The sequence below is a fragment of the Uranotaenia lowii genome, chromosome 2, assembly GCF_029784155.1.
Source record: "Uranotaenia lowii strain MFRU-FL chromosome 2, ASM2978415v1, whole genome shotgun sequence".
Lineage (NCBI taxonomy): Eukaryota > Metazoa > Arthropoda > Insecta > Diptera > Culicidae > Uranotaenia > Uranotaenia lowii.
Genome location: NC_073692.1, coordinates 374,345,200 through 374,365,376, shown reverse-complemented (window position 1 = coordinate 374,365,376; position 20,177 = coordinate 374,345,200). Strand labels below are relative to the sequence as shown.

At 40.3% G+C, this 20,177-nt stretch overlaps 2 protein-coding genes across 2 annotated transcripts in view; one reads left to right on the top strand and one right to left on the bottom strand.

Annotated features, from left to right (window-relative positions):
• LOC129748907 (cationic amino acid transporter 3-like) overlaps positions 1 to 20,177 on the top strand; it is a 36,788-nt gene that overhangs the window by 6,214 nt on the left and 10,397 nt on the right. The window contains exons 2-3 of the mRNA XM_055743700.1: positions 13,292 to 13,718; positions 13,971 to 14,999. Coding sequence (XP_055599675.1) covers positions 13,364 to 13,718; positions 13,971 to 14,999 — 1,384 coding nt within the window. The 5' untranslated portion in view covers positions 13,292 to 13,363. The remainder of the gene's footprint in view (positions 1 to 13,291; positions 13,719 to 13,970; positions 15,000 to 20,177) is intronic.
• Positions 7,077 to 12,935, bottom strand: LOC129743192 (uncharacterized). The gene has a single exon (XM_055735166.1). The coding sequence runs from the start codon at positions 12,933 to 12,935 to the stop codon at positions 7,077 to 7,079; it is 5,859 nt and encodes a 1,952-aa protein (XP_055591141.1).

Here is a 20,177-nt window from a genome sequence, read left to right as displayed (position 1 = left end):
TTTTTTTTATGGAAGCTTAAGTTTTGTGCATTAGCTTCGATCGATCACGGAGTAGCAACCATTGCACAATGGGGAAAAAAGTGTACAAACCGCGAAGAAATTCAATATCTTTCGTCCTACATGACCCTATCTAATAGTATAATTTCCTTATGTGAAAATTTCCGGAAAATCGATTGGACATAGTTTCAAACGCCGCACAAGCTTACGAATGGAGATATAGTGCCATTTTAACCCCTAATTCCCCTATATTTTGTAAACATTCCAGAAAAACACTGATTCAAACCAGAGAACTTTGAACGAAAACAGACCTATCGTGTGTAATTTCTTCTGAGGAATCGAATGAAGGCTGTTTTGGCCACCGCACGCTTCAGAAAATGAAGTTTTTACCCTCAATTCCCTTATATTTATCAATTATTTCCGAAAAAAGCTTGTTCGGACTTGAAAATTTTGAACCAAATGGGTTTTATCTTGTGTGGTTTATTTCGAGGAATTCAACGAAGCCTATTTGAGCCCCCGCACGCTCGGAAAATGAAGAAATGGCTGTTTTACCTTCAATTCCCCTACATTTTTCAAATTGTTAAGAAAACGCATGTTCGGACTTGAAAATTTTGAACCTTTTGGAACGTATCTTGTGTGATTTTTTCCGAGAAATCCAATAAAAGCTGTTTGAGCCGCCGCACGCTTCGGAAAATGGAGTTATGGGCCCTCAATTCCCCTACATTTTTCAATGATTTTAGAAAAAAGCATGTTCGGACTTGAAAATTTTGAACCAAATGGATTGTATTCTATGTGATTTTTTTCCAAGAAATCCAACGAAGCCTATTTGAGCCACCGCACGGATTGGGAACAGGAGTTATGGCTGTTTTACCCTCAATTGCCTTACATTTTTCAAATAGCTCAGAAAAAGCTTGTTCGGACTTGAAAATTTTGAACCAAATGGAACGTATCATGTTTATTTTTTTTTTTTGAGGAATGCAACGAAGCCTATTTTACACATCGCACGCAACGGAAACAGGAGTTATGGCTGTTTTACCCTCAATTCCCTTTCATTTTAAAAAAAAGTTCAGAAAAACCATGATCGGACTTGAAGATTTTGAACCAAACGAAACTTATCTTATACAATTTTTTCCGAGGAATCCAATGAAGGCTGTTTGAACCACCGCACGCTTTGAAATATGGAGTTATGGCTGTTTTTACCCTCAGTTCCCCTACATTTTTTCTGAAATCATTGAAAAATGTAGGGAAATTGGGGGTAAAACAGCCATAACTCCTGTTTCCAATCCGTGCGGTGGCTCAAATAGGCTTCGTTGGATTTCTTGGAAAAAATTACATAGGATACAACCCATTTGGTTCAAAAGTTTCAAGAACGAACATGCATTTTTCTGAAATCATTAAAAAATGTAGGGGAATTGAGGGTTAAAATCAGCCATAACTCCTTTTTCCAAAGCGTGCGGTGGCTCAAACAGCCTTCATTGGATTCCTCGGAAAAAATCACACAAGATACGTTCCAAAAGGTTACAAATTTTCAAGTCCAAACATGCATTTTCTTAACAATTTGAAAAATGTAGGGGAATTGAAGATAAAACAGCCATATCTTCATTTTCCGAAGCGTGCGGGTGCTCAAACAGCCTTCATTCGATTGCTCGGAAAAAAACCACACAAGATAAAACCCATTTGGTTCAAAATTTTCAAGTTCGAACAAGCTTTTTTCGGAAATAATTGAAAAATATAGGGGAATTGAGGGTAAAAACAGCCATAACTTCATTTTCTGAAGCGTGCGGTGGCCAAAATAGCCTTCATTCGATTCCTCAGAAAAAAATTACACACGATAGATCAGTTTTCGTTAAAAACTCTCTGGTTTGAATCAGTGTTTTTCTGGAATGTTTACAAAATATAGGAGAATTAGGGGTTAAAATGGCACTATATCTCCGTTCGTAAACTTGTGCGGCCGCGGCGTTTGAAACTATGTCCAATCGATTCTCCGGAAATTTTCACAAAAGGAAAATATAGCTTCATAGATTTGCTTCGCGGTTTGTACACTTTTTTCCCCATTGTGCATTGGCGATGTGGAATTCGTTCTACTTAGCCATGTCAGTGATCATTGAGCTCAAAATGTATTCAATATGGGGGCATCCATAAATTACGTAACGCTCCTATGGGGGGGAGGAAGTAAGCTCTAGCGTTACAAATTGTGACATAGGGGAGGGGGGGAGGTATGCTCATCGTTACGTAACGATTTTTTCCTAAAAAATTTCAGTTTAATCGCAGCTTTTTTGATATCATGCAATTTTTGCTAAATGATAAGCAAACTAAAATCACCTTAAAATTTGTAAGCATTAACAAGATTGAAACTGGTTTGTAACCAATGGATTGGATATCCGTGAAATAACCGTTGGAAAACCGAATATTAGGTACATTTACCCCCAAGAACTCAATTCAATCTTAAGACGGAAATTTTACTATTTTTTTCAATTGATTTTGATTATTCCGATCAGCTATTTTGATTATTCTGACGAATATTACTAAGTGGAGTATATTTTGCATTACAATTTGTTAGCTGCTTGAACAAAATAAAGTAAACAAGGTAGATTACCAGTTAACAAGCACAGAGCAACTCGTAATAAGACAATTAATTTATTTTATCAGAGATTTATCATCAATGAGTACTAAGATGCGATTTGGATGGATAATAATTCCGTTGTAAAGAACGTTTTTTTTATCTTCGAAAATCATGGGAAGATGGGGTAGTTGTCAGCGTTACGTAATATTCATAGGGGGTACGTCGAAGCGTTACGATTTGTGACCTACGGGGGAGAGGGGGTCAAAAAAGTGCATTTTTGCGTTACGTAATTTATGGATGCCGCCTATGATTTTTAAATAAACAAAGAATTATAATGTTTGCAAAACAATGTTAGGGAGGAATTTCGGGTTCGAATATTTAAGGTGGATATGAGTAGTTAAACAAGCTATATTAAGCTAAATCCAGCGAAAAATTTTATAAAGATGTTAGAAAATCTTTGAAATTGCAAATCGATAAAAGTTAGAAAAGCAGCTACTTTTGAAAATTCGTCAAAATTTCTATGTTGCGTATTTTGGCAATAGAAAAATGCGAAAATGTGCCACATTACGTCCGATCCTTTTTTCAAAATTTTACTAATGTGACTGAAACAATTTTGATCGTTCTTTGATTGAAACGTACGGTTTTAACAACACTTTTGTTTACATTGTTTGTGGTCATGATCTTAAAAAAATCAACACTACACGGAAAAAAATTGAGTGGTCATCCCAAAGACGCTGTCATGATAATTTTACCATTTCAGCGCTATAGTATTTAAAAAAAAGTTTAACATCGATTTTGTGAAAGTGCGCATGAAACAATATTGAAATTACTATGTACCTGGTAATTTACGATAACTCTCAATGTTTGTTGTCGAAAATACTATGGTCATGATAATTTCATCATCATTTCTATCACAACTACCGTCCGCATAGTAATTTTGACATTGTGGCACCAATTCATATCAACAAAATACTACGCACATCGTACTTTTGAGAACAAAACATATTTGACTCAAAAACATAAGTGCGTATGATAATTTTACTATGGTAAACATTCTTGTTGTTTACACTAATTCAGGATCATTAATCATCAAACCCGTTTGTAAAAAAAACTAATTTTGAGCTGCTTTATAGTTACATAACTTTGAAAATCATTCCAGAGCATCGGGAGAACACACTAACATTGACCGACGTGTGTCGGAAGTGTGAATTTTCATGTTTCAAATAATGTCATAATGCATGCATGCAAATAAACAAACAAACATACATAGTAATTTTACTATTTAAATCAAGCTCCTCGCTCCTCCTAATCTTTATCATAACACATACTAGTTTCATCATGAAACATATTAATTTTACTAGGGACAAAGTAAAACAATGCATCATTTCATTGACAAATTGACTAAAACGCAGTCGAATTTACTATGCGCAGCCAAATTGAGCACATGGTAAAATAGCTATGCGTATGGTATTATAAACAACAAAACATATTTGACTCAAAAATATGGTCGCCTGTTGTTCGTTTAAACCACGGATTTAGTAATTTTACTATGCTTTTTTTTTGTGTGTAAGAGCAAGTTCACTCGTGTTGGGAAAAAGTGGTAGAAATGTTGACACTTTTAGCACATTTTGAAAACTCTACCATGTAAAAACATTTTCAAGATCTGCGGCCTTCAAGTTTTTTTTTACAACACGTGTTCTATTTTCGCATGCTGTGATGCAAAAATAGCGATATTTCTATAACATACGGCTGAAATAGAAACAGTGCTGTAAAAAAATACAACACCCAAAGTTTTTTGATACATTTTTGCATGGTAAAATTTTCAAAATGTGCTACAAGTGTCCAAATTTCTACCACTCTTTCCCAACACGAGTAAACCTGCTTTGAGAGTAAGTGCACTGGTGTTGGGAAAAAGTGGTGGTAAATTTGTCACGTTTTGCACATTTTGAAAATTTTGCCATGCAAAAACATTTTCCAGATCTGTTTCCTTCAAGTTTTTTAACAACACGTCCGCCGCCGCCGCCCGTGGCGTAGAGGATAACCTTCAAGTCTTCTAAGCCAGGGGGTATGAGATCAAATCCCGGTTACGACATACATAGTACACTTTCTGTGGGTTGGTGGTTTTAGCATTTGTAAGATGCTAGCCATCATATCTTCGAAAGATGTACGCTTAAGGCCCCCGCACAATAGCACGTCGGACGTCGCGTCGCGTCAGCTGTCAACGCCGTCGTTGAGTACTAAAACGGGGACGCGACGCAACGGACGATTTTTGCATCACAATACAGCGTCGAGAAACATAGCAACCAAAAGTTTGTTTTGATTCGATGCTTTCGCGGATGTCGAAATTTTCGGTCGTGCTTTACCTAATTGTTTTTTTTCGGAATTCTTTTATTTCAGGAGGAAAACGTTAGGCAAGCGAAGTAGAAGCCAATTCTTTCCCACAAGTCCCGTGAACGGTGTTTATGTAGTGACGGTATCACAGCCACAGGCCAGCACCTCAGCAAGGTTTGTGGAATAAGCACCTCCCAGCGCAGAAGCCTTCAACTAATGATGCCTTTCTGGACGGTCATCCTCCTTCGATCCTCCTGCCGAAAGTGGATCGACAGATCGGTAACAGCCGGTCCAGAACGATTGCAAGTGATAGAGGGATTAAGGCAGTATTAAAAATTAGTGTTTTTAAAACCAAAGATTTGTAGTTTCTCATCCATCAAACAAAATTATCTGCGATGCTTAATTTAAAAATTTCGATTACCAAAAAAGTTTAGGTACAAGAACATAAATAAAAATTGTTACAATACAGCATCCACTGAAAAAGGTATTATATAAGTAGATATATAAATAAATAAAGATTTATTTTATTTTTCGAGAAATGATAAATATGAGTTATAAATCCAAATCATTTTGATCAATGGCAGTATCCGATAATGGATGAAAAGGGACGATTTTTATGGTTTTAGCTCAAATTTTAACATGAAACATTAAAACGGAATGTTAAGAACACAACTGACGCGCTAGAATTTTGAATTTTTTCAAAACAAAAACGTCGACGCTGAAGAACGCTGCTGTTTAGAACAAGTTTTGCGTTTTAGTACAAAGCTGTCACTGACGCGACGCACCGTTGTGGTGGCTCAAACTGAAAATGGTATCCCCAAAATGAAATGTCAAAGTGACGCTGACGCGACGCGACGTCTGACGGGCTATTGTGCGGGCGCCTTTAGAGTTAAGAAAAAAGGATCTCTTCGAGGAAACATCATGTTTCATTGAGATCCTGTATGTGTTTGTGTTCGTTTAAAAAAAAAACACGTGTTGTAGTTTCGCATGCTGTGATGCAAAAATAGCAATATTTCCATCATAGACGGCTGAAATAGAAACAGTGCAGTAAAAAAATACAACGCTCTAAGATCTTAAAAACATTTTTGTATGGTGAAATTTTAAAAATGTGCTACGAGTCTCAAAATTTCTACCACTTTTTCCCAACACCAGTAAACTTGCTCTAAGTGAAGCTTTTTCTGAGCATTTGGTAGCTGGTCTAGAATCTTTTTTTCAGGATTTTTTTCGCATTTTTTCTCCTAGGCTTTGAATAACTTAAAAACTCTTATATGTGTTATGAGCCTCCTTGGTTGAATAATTCTACTGAATAAAAGCAGAAAGATTCCATAGCGCATATTTTTATTCTGCGCCAAAAAATCTGTCAAAATCACTTCTTACAGTCTTTACACCACGGAAAAAAGTTAATTTGTTGTCTTACGCAATAAATAGAAGAGATAATTAAATAATTCGTCTCCGACCGGCTTATGCTGGATGCAAAAAAAAAAAAACATTTTCAGTACATGAATAGTTTAAAAATCTGTGATCATCAATTGGGGGAAAAGCAGATTGGGGTCAGTTGGAATATGATGATATGCGATCGATATGGTCATATAACTATTTACGAGGACTCAACTGCAAAGGCATTTTTATTTAAAATTGAGGTACAACAAAAACAAATTCGGTTACTTACAAATAGTTCCCTTTCTTAACTCGTCTGTACTCGAGTGCTACGTTCCGGCGTTCCGGATACAGATTGCCTAGCGTCTGATAAGATGTTTAGATTAACAAATATTCCAATTCTATAAAAAAAAAAACTTACATGGAAACGGGGCAACTTGAGCTGAATCACAGTGTAATTGGCCCTAGAAACCGGAATGTTCAACGAGAACGCTCTTCGTCAACTTCGAGCGACAAATCGCTAGATTTAGGAAAACCTTTCAATTAGTACTGAAGGCGATTATATAAAAAGCTTAAACTTACTTGGAGATATCAGAAACCTAATATTATCCACTACAAATTCGCGAAAAGCTAAAGCACTTGGAACTTAGTAAACGTTTGCAAAACACGTTGTGACGAGATCCAGAAATCCAATAAAAATACGTTATTTTTCGTCTGACGTTTACCGCTTTTTTCCTACACGCTCAAACTGGAAACCCAATCTGTGGGCTATAATCCCACGCAACACCCCCGCCCGTAACACCTTACGCTAGTAGGTTTTACCTGTCACATCTAGATCTAACAGTGCTACCTTGGCAACTCCTCGCTGTAATACACCTGAGCTAGTTTCTATGTCTACTCTCCTAACTTGCCCATCAGATCCTGGATAAGAACGGCTTACACGCCCTCGTAACCATCCGTTCTTCACGGTCTCGTCCACGATTACAACAAGGTCTCCTTCCTGCAACGGTCGAACATCATGGTACCATTTGGTCCGCCTTGCTATTGTTGGTAGATAGCCCTCGATCCAGCGTTTCCAAAATTGATTTAAAATTTCTTCCATCGTTCTCCAATTAGCTTTCAGGTTACTCGTCGAACCAATTTCCACCTTCGGTGCACAGGAACCACTCGATGTCATAAGCAGGAAACAATTAGGAGTAAGTACAGGATCATTCTGAGAGTCCAGTGGCACAAATGTAAGAGGATGCGAATTGACGATGATCTCGACCTCAGCCAGAAACGTTAAGAGTTCTTCGTCGTCTAATCGATTCCGTGGTGCAACTACCTTAAAGGCATCCTTCACTGAACGGACTTTTCTTTCCCACACCCCACCCATGTGGGGGGTGGAAGGCGGGTTGAAGTGCCACTCGGTTTCTGCGTTGGTGAACGTTCTGGCGGCCTCCTTATTGATGGCTTTCATCTGCGTTGCGAGCTCGTTGGCGGCACCTCGAAAATTCGTGCCATTGTCGCTAAAGATATGCTGTGGCGGTCCTCTCTTGGCGACGAAGCGACGAATGGCTCGGATGCACGATTCGGTTGACAATGAGTGAGCGACTTCTAAATGGATGGCGCGTACTGTCAAGCACGTGAACAGACACACCCAACGTTTGACATTACTACGACCACGCTTGACTACTAAGGGTCCGAAGTAATCGACCCCGGTGAACGTAAAAGGCCGTACATATGGACGAATTCGGGGGTGAGGTAGCGGGGCCATTTTTGGTACAGCTGGCTTGGCCCGATAAACTCTGCACCACATACATTTTCTGACCACGGATTTCACAAGAGTACGAAGGTTTTGCACATAGAACTTTTGTTGTATTTCATTCAGGACTGTTTGTGAATTGGCATGTCCGAAGCGTTGATGATACTTCATCAGAAGTAGCTCCGTAACATGGTGGCTCTTCGGCAAAATTATCGGATTACGAAAGTTGTACGGATAGTAGAGCGCGTCCGAACCAATTCTGCTTTCGGCTCTCAAAATACCTTCTGGGTCTAGGATCGGGTTGAGTTTTAAAATAGGACTTGATCTCAACAATCGTTTGCGCTTCTCAAAAGGAAGATACATGTTCTTTCGCAAAATCATAAGTTCATCGCCGAATTCTTGTTCTTGAACCATTTTCCACAAGGAAACCTCAGCTGACTCGAAATCCTTTTGCTCGAGCGATACAGATAGTATGGTACTCTCAGTTCTATTTTTGGTTCGACAGCGATGGTAAAAATGAAACAAATAGGCTATGTGCTTGACGAGCTTGTCGAATTGTGAGAAGGTAGTGTATGGGATAAGGGGTTGATCTATTTCTCGATGCACACATACCTTCTTAACCTCTTCGGTTGGTTCCGGCAGATTCAACTTACGTGACGGCCATTCGGATTCTGGTAGGTATAAAAATTCGGGCCCTTTGAACCACTGGTTGTCCGGATCGAGATTGGGACCACTGCCCCACTTTGTCGCAGCATCCGCAACGTTCAGCTTTGACGCTATCCAGCGCCACTCGTCGACTTGAGTTTTCGATAAGATTTCACCAACTCTGAATCCTACATACTGCCGGTACTTTCGTGGGTCGGCATGAAGCCACGAAATCACTACGGATGAATCGGTCCAAAAATATCGCTTGCATATCTTCAACCGGTGACTGTCTACAATGGACTCCATTAGTCGCGCTCCAATGACTGCACCATTCAACTCGTTCCGAGGAATCGACTGTGGTCGAAGTGAGGTAACTTTCGCCTTCGAAGCTACTAGACAGCATCTCGGTGATCCTCGATCGACGATTCTAAAAAATGCCACACAAGCGTAAGCTGTCTCGCTTGCATCTGTGAAGATGTGCAGTTGCAGAGAATCATAGCTAATAGGATCGTAGTTCGGGAAATAACATCTTGGAATCGTCACCTTCGCTAAGTCGGGAAGCACTCCTATCCAGCGCTTCCAGTTTTCGAAATCCGTCAACCGGATAGACTCGTCCCAATTCACACCTGACCTCCATATATCCTGCATGAGGATTTTTCCGTGGATGGTGAAGGCTGCGACTATTCCCAGGGGGTCGAAAAGGCTCATTACCACCTGAAGAACTTGACGTTTGGTGGGAATGATGTGTCCGGTTAGCAGTGTCTGAAGATCATCACGAAATACATTTTCAAATACGAAGACGTCTGGGCTTGGCCGCCAAACCATCCCAAGAACTCGATCCGTTGCTGTCATTCTATCCACAGAAAAACGTTTCGTGGAGTTTTCGCTTTCGTTGCTGATCTCTCGAAGAACTTCGATGGAATTCGATTGCCACGTCGGGATTTGGAAGCCAGCTGCACCGTTTATTGTGACCACTCCTTGCGCAATTTCGACAGCTTCTCTCGCTGAATCTCTGCTATCGAGAAAGTCGTCGACATACGTGCCTTCTACGATGGCGGCTGCTGCTTCTGGATAACGGTCACGATGTTCGGAGGCGTTCAGATTCTTCGCATATTGAGCGGAACAGGGAGAACACGTCGCTCCAAACGTGGCCACATCCATAATGTAGACATCAGGAGGTGCTTTCGGATCGGTACGCCACAAAAAACGCTGGAATTGCTTGTCTTCACCACGAATCAAAATCTGGTGAAACATCTGGCGGATGTCACCTGCAATTGCGTACTGCCTCTCACGAAATCGGCAAAGAACATTCAGCAAGGGCGTCAGGAGGTCAGGCCCCTTGAGGAGCATTGAATTGAGTGATGTTCCATTCACTGACGCAGCGGCGTCCCAGACGACCCTGACTTTGCCAGGCTTTCTGGGGTTCTGGACGACACCAATGGGCAAGTACCACACCTTGTTCGGATCCCGTTCTCGGAGTTCATTTTCGGTTGCCTTATGTGCGTAGCCAAGTTTCTGGTATTCTTCGATCTGTTGATTCACGTTTTCCTTCAATGCTGGATCTCTTGAAAGACGTCTCTCCAGGCATTGTAAGCGACGTTCGGCCATCGAGTAACTGAGTGGGAAACTCACATCGTCGAATTTCCAGAGGAGACCAGTTTCGTATTTCCCGGACGGAGTGCGCTTTGTAGTTTCTTGCAAGACTCTTCGGGCACGTTGATCTTCGCTGGTTTCTGGCGGAGCATGTTCGGCAATGCCCATACTTTCGGCTGCTAGATACTCTCTGACAAGATCGTGTAATTCGTCGTCTTTGCTGCACTTGCAGGTGTGGACCATGGTTCGGGCGAGATTATTCGTAGCACTCTGTCCACCGAAAATAACCCAGCCTAATCTCGTCTTGGTTGCCACGGGTTCACCAGCACTTCTCTCTCTTCTTTTCAGCGTTAACTTCAGTCTTGCATGGTCGACTCCAATCAATATTTTGGGAGTAACATCGGTATAGCTGCAAATCGGTAAACCACGAAGATGGGGGAAATCTTTTGCCAATTGGTCGTAGTTCAACGACTGCTTCGGTAATCCCAAATCTGGAACGGTGCGCACATTCGTCAGGGCATGTCTTTCTTCACTTTTCGGCTTGGATATCGTCAGCTGCACGACACGAGAAGAATCTTCATTCCGTGATACGCTACCTGTCCACTCTATGCATAGAGGTCTTTCTACTCCGTCTAGGCCCAGTTCATCGGCGACTTTGCTTTCGATGAGAGTCAAGTCGGACCCATCATCGAGAAATGCGTGGACCAATAAAGACTTGCCGTTCCCATGTAGCATAACCGGTATGATTTTGAAAAGCGTGGAATTTTGTTTGTGTCGATGTGTTGTTACAATTCCGGATGCACCATACGAGGTGGATGGCGATGGCTTACAATGGAGCAACATATGGTGCATTTCCTGACAACCGTCCACACCGCAGGGTTGTCTCGTTCGACACGGCCACTTGCCGTGTGGTGCCAAGCATCGTCGACACAGTTGTTTCTCCTGCACTACTTTCAGACGATCGTCCAACGAAGATTTCTTGAATCTCTCGCAGTCGCGGACCCTGTGGCCCTTCCTATCACACGCTAAACAGGGTCTGGGATCTCCTTTCTGCTTCGGCAAAGTGTTCTCCGTTTTCGAGAAAACCTCCTGATGAGTATTGAGAAAGCCTGTTTCTTTTTCTTTGCGGGTTCCTCTTCGAATTTGACCATCCATTGCGAGGTCAGCTGGTGGAGTGACTTTGCATGCAGCGGTTCTGAGCGATGACACATAATTGCAGAAATCCCTTAGCGACGGCTCCGGAACGTTTTCTAGGAGTTTTCCCCACTCAAGGCGTAAACTTGGAGGCAATTTAAACACCAGTTCGGAAAGGAGCTCCGGATTAGTCAGGTGGGACTGTAAACGAGCGGCTTCAATGTACGTCACCAAATTCCTCACTTCACGTCCGAAACTAACGAGAGTTTCCAATTTGTTTGCATTTGGCAGACTGCCACGGCGAATTTTAGACAGCATACAATGTATCAATTGATCGGGTCGGCCACACTCTTCCCTGAGGGTAGCAATAATTTCTGGAACCGCTGATGGAATTGTGAGCAGGTTCAGAACTTTTTCTCTCGCACTTCCTACCAGGCACTTTTGAAGGCGAACCAGGTTCTCGTCTGGTTGAATTCCGCACATGGCCGTGGTCGATTCGAAAGTGCTAAGGAACACCGGCCATTCTAATGGATCACCCGAAAATCTGGGTAAATCCCGGGATACGACGTGCCTTGCTGCGAGTTGCTGGGCATTGAGCAGTACAGGCTGCTGCTGAACGAGTTGATTGTTGAGCAGAGGTGGAGAATTTGGAGGGGGATTATTTTCTCGACACCACGAACCTCCGGAAACATCTACCGGCTCTGATAGTTCTGAATAAGAAAATCTCGGCTGGGGATTTTGATCCACTGTCATACTGAATGGATGCGACGATCGACGCTGAACATCAGAATTTGGCCAACAATTCCGGGATAAACTAGACTCCCTTGTGCCCAGTACTGCTGGGGGAAGTTTAGCGTAACCTATGCTGCATTTCTTGTTAGTTGCTGCCTCTGGTCGCCTTCCTTGGACTATTCGTGAATCTTCCGGTCTACAATATTCCTCCTCTATCGCTGGCAGCTGTAAGATTTTCGGCACCGCACCAGTATGTACCGGGGCCGCTACAGGAGTGGATGAAGCCAACAGGTTTTCATTACCGATGTCCTGATTTTGGATCCACTTTTCGGTCAGCTGCTCCCGTGACTCGAAACTACGTTCGCTTCCTGCTTGAGATTCTTCGCCCAGCAATTCCAATTGTAGTTGGTGCTTTTCCGCCAGATAGAAGCGATCTTTTTCGGCTTGTTCTGCTAGGAGTAATCGATCCTTCTCTGCTTGCTCTGCCTTTTCTTTCCTCAATCTATCTTCCAACTGTTTTTGCTCCTCCAGCTGTTGCAACCGGAGCCGGGCCAGCGAAGATGTTGAATGTTTTGAGGAAGTGGATCGCATTGTATGGAACGAAGAAGTATTCGTTTTCCTGGATTTTCCGGTACATTGGGCACAACGGAACGATTTGTCGGCAATAGAGGCATTTACTCCGGCGCAATTATAATGCCACCACTGGGAGCACTCGTCACATGCCACCATATCCTGGATTTCATCCGGCTGCGTGCATCCTATGCAATTATGCTGGGATGAAATTTGCAGGTTATGTTGATTGGAATCCGTAGCACTCATTCCGCAGGTTATTTTTGAGCTTGTTTGGGTTTTTCTGTAGTCCGTCCTCGACAGGACTCAACTGCAAAGGCATTTTTATTTAAAATTGAGGTACAACAAAAACAAATTCGGTTACTTACAAATAGTTCCCTTTCTTAACTCGTCTGTACTCGAGTGCTACGTTCCGGCGTTCCGGATACAGATTGCCTAGCGTCTGATAAGATGTTTAGATTAACAAATACCTTGAAAGTCGCTTTACTACGTGCAAAGCGCCAGGTTCATTTCCGACGCAATTGACGCGAATTTATTATTGCACTCAAGAAAAACGAAAATAATTTTCTCGCATCTCGTGCATGATCGTTTTTCCTCTCTTGCAGATCGTCCGGAAAGTCGACGGGAAGCTGCCGCCAGCAGATCAGCAGTAGCAGCATCAGCATCAGATCAGGGCGATGACAAAATTCTTCAAAGCGTTGTGCCGCAAAAAACCAAACGACGACGATGGGAGCCATTCGAAGTTGGCCCGAGTCCTAACCCTGCTTGATCTGACCGGATTAGGGGTTGGAAGTACCCTCGGTCTGGGAGCTTACGTACTGGCCGGATCGGTTGCCTACGAAAAGGCTGGACCGGGTGTGGTAGTTTCGTTTGTGATTGCTGCCGTTGCCGCGGCCATTGCTGGACTGTGCTATGCGGAGTTCGCCTCCCGGGTTCCGAAGGCAGGATCGGCCTATATTTATACTTATATCACGATTGGGGAATTTGCTGCTTTTACGATCGGATGGAATCTGATGCTGGAGTATATCATAGGTAAGCATCAAAGACAAATTTTACTTTCAGGTGCCTCGGAGTTTTGGGGGTCCTGTAGTCTTTCTATGCAAATGTGTTCTAGGTGACTTCAAAACTTCCAGTAAAAATTTGGAAAAATAATCATTATTTCTCCCAACACATTTACATTTAAAATCTGAATTTGGTTTCCTCACAGTCCTAAATGTGTTATAAAGTGTCCACCATAACTAAGCAAAAGCTTCTTCATATACATATATGTTTGATTTGCTTCAGGAACTGCCAGCGTTGCACGAGGACTGAGTGCCTACATCGATGCCCTCATAGACAACAAAATGGCGAAAACGCTCACGGGCATCATGGAAATGCGTGTCAGTTTCCTGGCCAAGTATCCGGACATACTGTCGTTTCTGGTTGTCCTGACCATAACGGCTTTGCTGGCCTACGGAGTGAAGGAATCAACAACCCTGAATAACATTTTCACAGCCGTTAATTTGATGGTCATCGCCGTGGTACTGATTTCGGTTGGAACGGTAGCCGATTCTGCCAACTGGAACATCCGGCCAGAGGATATCCCACCGCAGGTGGAACGACCCGGTGCTGGAGGATTTCTACCTTACGGGATAGCTGGGGTGATGGCCGGAGCAGCGAAATGTTTCTACGGATACGTAGGGTTCGATTGTATCGCAACAACTGGGGAGGAAGCGAAGAACCCTTCACGAAACATCCCACTGTCAATCATCTTTTCTCTGGTGATTATTTTTCTGTCGTACTTTGGTGTTGCCATGGTTTTAACGATGGCACTGCCGTATTACGAACAAAATCCAGTTGCACCGTTCCCCCATCTTTTCGACTATCTCGGATGGGCCGAAATCAAGTGGATCGTGTCGATTGGTGCCATTTTCTCGCTATGCACTAATTCTCTGGGGGCCATGTTCCCGCTGCCTCGAGTGATGTACGCCATGTCATCGGATGGATTGCTGTTTAAGAAACTCCGCAGCGTCAATCCTCTCACCAAAACCCCACTACTAGCAACCATCATTTCCGGTCTGATTTCCGGTGTAATGTGCCTTTTATTCGAGCTGCATCAACTGATCGATATGATGTCGATCGGGACCCTGCTGGCGTACACCATTGTGGCCGTTAGTGTTCTAGTGTTGCGATATGATGAGAATACCAACTTTCGGACTGAAGTGCCCATCCAGGATAAAACACAACTGGTGAAGCAGTTGTTCAATCTGAATATTGCCAAAAAGCCGAATGCCGTGTCGTCGAAAATTGTGAAGATCAGCCTGTTTCTTTTTGGTAAGTTTTTTTTTTCAAAAAGACGTGCATTGAAGATCGAATAACTCATTGAACATTTTCAATCACAACTCTCGTATAGATTACACGAACCTTCTCGAACGGCAAAGGTTCTTCTACATGCATGTACAGAAGACTGGCCCAAAATCATTTTTTCCAACGCGGCACCCCCTAGATTGGTACATTTAGGTGAAAAAATGATTTCTGAAAGCTTTAAGGTCCTTTGGCAGAAAAACGAGCTGGCACAAAGGACTTGAAATCTGAATGGAGCTTTTCGGCTAAATGTATGAAAAATCGACATACTTTCATTCTTTGTGTTCACAAATTTGTTTTCAGTATGCTAGAATGCTCAAAATTTAGGAATTGCAGTTCAAACAATGACAAACAAGTTTGTAGAAGATTGTGACGCGATACGAGTTGACTGTAATGAGTTATTTGCAATTGAATGTGTGATTTTTTCGCATTTCATCGATATATCGTGAACGGTGTAGGGCTAGGTGGGGTAATTATGAACAAAATTTCTTCATTTGGCACACTCACAGCCACCATATGTTTATTTCTTATCATAAATTCTGAAAACCTGCCAATATTGAATGTTTCCGTGCTCTACATCATTCTGTAGAGCAACTTTTTTTTTCATAATCGCAACCCACGTCCTTGAGACGTCTGTTCATAATTACCCCGTCTGTTCATATTTACCCCCCTGTCTAGGGGGTAATTATGAACACGGATTACAGACTTGGTATAAAATTTTTGAAAAGCAACAGTATTTATACGTTACATTTACCCATAGTAAGCAGTGTATGGTGATTTTTTACTTAAAAAATTATGTTCATAATTACCCCAAAACCTGTTCATAATTACCCCGAACGCTGTTCATATTTACCCCGAGACTTGTCCAATATGATTTATATGGTGTCAGAAAATCTCAATTCAACACCAAATAATGAAAATAATTAGCAGTAACAAGAAAATGGGTTGTTTTATAAAAACTCAATTCAATTCATGTATAAAACTTATGAAATAAACAAATGTAATCAAAATTTAAAGGTAAAACGGTATTTAGTGTTCATTTGTATTGATTTATTCTATCTTTTGTTTCGGTAGTTAAATTTGTTGTTGCATCTTATACGTTTTTGTTGGTTTCTTTTTCTTTCGTATCTTTATGTCTTTGCAGATCATTTTTATTTGATAGGACCTCTCCATACGTGTGAAATTTTAGGCGAGTTAGGCTACTCGATAGCCTTTACATCCGTTTTAAATGTCCTGCGCAGCAAACATCAAGTTTTCACCTAAATGTCGTAGGTTAGGCTTTTCACGTACGTGCGAGATATCATGAAATTGAATCCTATACATATACAGAAAATTCTAATTTTTTTTTAAGATTTTTGTTTCACAAAAACACCCATTTAATTCTTCTTGGATCAGTGAACAGTCATATTTTGCAAGGCTTGTCAATTCTATATGATCGACTGTTTTGAAAAATGTTTACACTAATTAATTTTTTTTATCACCTGTACGAAATTTCACATTAGTAGCTCTATTTTCTCAAAACAAAATTACTACTGCCGAAGTTTTCATCACCAAACTGAAAGAGAAAATCTTCAACTACTAAATTTTAGAAAATGTATTCGAACAAATAAAAATTGAAAAAAGTAACTAAGTATAAAAATAAGACTGCAAGAATGTAGATTTTGGATCTTTTTTATCCGAATGTAACTCATAAACAATTATTCTTTGCTGTAATTCTAATGCTCTCAATAGCAGCACGTTGTCCAAACATATAAGAAAATATTACTTTTTGATCTTTGTTTTGTGGACTTATTCCTCTATTAAATTTATGTGGTTTTTCATATATTTTACTGTTGACCAATGAGATTTAAAGTTTTTAATAATGTTAAATTTCACGCGGTAATGAATAAAAACTCGAGCAGCAAACCTTTTGTTAAAAAATGGTGAATTTTATTTTTAGTAAAATTAAAAATTCTAGTCTAGTTTATAACCGTGTTATTTAACAATACAAAAAAACTGGTTTTGGAGAGACGTAAAACCTTTATTCGGTGTTAGAAAACTATTCCTGGGATACAGGTTTTCGGTTTCGGTGTTACCGGTAAAACTATCCGTACGCACCACTCACTAAACCTAAGAAAACATTTGACTGCATTTTTTTCTATCAACAAAAAGCAAGTTCTAATCACTAGTTTTTTAAACAAAATTAAGACTCGTTTAAATGCTGATTTAGTTTTTTTTTCAAAATTTCTATTTTATAAACTTTTTTCACCCTTGAAGTTTTATTAGGTTTTGATAAAATTGTATGCAAAACATTTTTTCAAAGACTGAAAGAACTGGCAAAGCTTTTTTCTAAATCCGAATCTCATTTTTGGAAGAAAAAAAAAATTCAATTTCTCATAAATTCAAAACTTAACACATTGCGGACTTAATTTAATTATGAAATTTATAAAATTTGGTCCAGAAAGTTCCTACGATATAGAATGCCGAGTGTTGATGTTTTCTGGCTAAGATTTTTTCACGGTCCTGTGTTAAGATCATACAGAAGGGGGGGGGGGGGCTGGGGGGTATTTTTGTGAGAAATTTCTGACAATTGGAGGAGGGGGAAGGGGGTCTGGAAATGCTTGGGTAATAAATGAATGGCCCCTTAAGTTGATGAATAAAACATTTGACCATCAAAAAGACAAAGAAATGTCAGGAAATGTGTGTTCATAATTACCCCATAGGACGAAAACTATGGGGTAAATATGAACAGTCATCTGTGAATCTGTGCGAATAAAATTTTTCAAAATTCCTTCAAAATCCAGACAAAGCATCATTAAATAACCGGATGTAAAACAGTTGATAACAACATTCTAACTGGATTTCCTGTGATCAGATATTCAAAACATTGAACACTGTCCAAAACGATTTCCGTTCCACGGGGTAATGGTTTTTCAAAACATCTGAAATGATATCATTAGGATTTGAAAACAGATCGGAAACAGCTTAAAGCTATCAATCGGATGTTAAACTATCGCTTTTGAAACTTTTTGTGTTCATTCATCCCCCACACCAGCGCGTATGGCACTTGTTCGGAATTACCCCGTGTTCATAATTACCCCACTTGACCCTATAGGTGGACTATTAGTACTAACTTGATCGCATTGTTGTCACACAATCAGAATAACAGATAGAAAGTTTGTGTCCTGGGCAAAGTTGTAACTTATTTTATAACAAATATCTTTGCAAAAAGTTGAAAGAAAGGTTTGAAAAACTATGAACTGCTGCATTGTTAATTGTTGTAAATTTTTTGGTGTTTATATTACATTATTATATCACACATTCAATTGCGGATAACTCATCACAATCAACTCGTTTCCCTTCACAATCTTCTACAAACTTGTTTGTCATTGTTTAAATAACGATTTCTGAAATTCTGAGCTTTCTAGCATACTGGAAACATATTTTAGGACACGAAGAGTATTTCGATTTATCATACATTTTGCCTAAAATCTCCATACAAATTTCAAGTCCTTTGCGCCAGCTCGTGCTTCTGTAAAATTATCAGAAACTTTCAGAGAGTCATTTTTTCACCTAAAGGCACCAACCTAGGTGGGGCCGCGTGGAATATAAGGATTTTGTTTGTTATGGGCCAGTTTAATGTACAGTTCCTGCCATGGATGGCACAACTCCTCAGATCGGTTTGTCCAGTGAAAGAGAGTGCAATTTTTTTCGTCTGCTCCCCCAATCTGTGCGAGGAGAGATAAATCGCACTGAAATCAAGTGTGAGCGAGAGCATTCACATCCGCTGATGAAGAGAATTCCCTTCTCCGGAAAAATCTGTTGTGCACAGCGTTACCACATATACAGATTTTTCTGTAATCACACAGATTTTTTCGAAATTTTTAAACCAAGAATCTGTATATACAGATTACAGATAATTGGAAATTTATACAGATTTTCAGAAAATTGATTTTTTAACGATTTTTTGATTATAATTCGAGAAAATCGATATCCAGCGTTCAAGCCATCTTAAATTTTCACAGCGTCAAATTTGAAAAATATTCCAGATCAGGGATCGGGACTATAAAAATACAGAGTGTATAACGACAAACAAGGGTTTGAAAACAGATTGAATCCTATGTTTGAGAATCATTTACTAAAATTGCTAAATTTAAATGCTATGTTAAATGTTATTGACTTACTTAAGAGGCCCTGGACATTTTTGTAGCAGTATACTATAAATATACATATACATAACTCTGTAAAGAAATTGGCTTACTACAGAGACTTTTGGCATAATTTTGTAATCCCAACTGATTGTTAAACCCAAGGTGTGTATATAATCAGGAGGTGTTACAGAATATCGAATTCCCGATTCAGCCACTTTGGCTATGTAGGCTATACAACTATATGGAACTCATGAAGTTTGTTTACCACCAAACCACCGAAAAGCTGGGCAAAAAATAAACAAACTCATTGAGAGCCCCGCTCACTCCTCGCCTACTTACTGTGAAAGTCGGAGAACCTAGTGTATCAAAAGACCTTGGTTAAACCGGAACACACATTTCGCAGTTATCCGTACAATGTCAAACCAAATAGCAATTATCGTGCAGCAAAATGACAGAATTAACAATGATTTAACAGTCCACAGTCCACAGTCCGCAAAAATCATAAGCGCAATCCAATTCAGTGCACTATGCGTTATACATACGTCGCCGTATTGCAGCATTAGTATCCAGAAACGATGTTTCAGATACAGATTTCAATACAGATTTTTAAGATGTGATACAGATAAAAAAGATTTTTTGCCTCGAAAATACAGATTAAAAGGTGGCATCGCTGGTTGTGCATAGTGTTGAAGAGAAATCTGAGAGCTAACTCAGTTTATTCTTGGTACGTTCTGGAGAAAAGATGCTGCTCTCCTTCTTATCTCTTCTGTTGCATAAATTAAGGCGTATACTGCACCACCATTTCACCTTAATTTATGCAATCTAAGAAGAGATGCATTTCATTTCCATTAATCTACTGGTGTCCTGAAAAATCCTGTTTTTGTTCTTCGCGGTGTCCTGATTTTTTGACGAAATAACTTGGCACCTCTTCTTCGAATGCTACCTTTTGCAAGAAAAAAGAATCCAAAACAAAAAACAGCAGTGGGCATGGTAGCGGGGGAGAAATTGTTGTTATTTT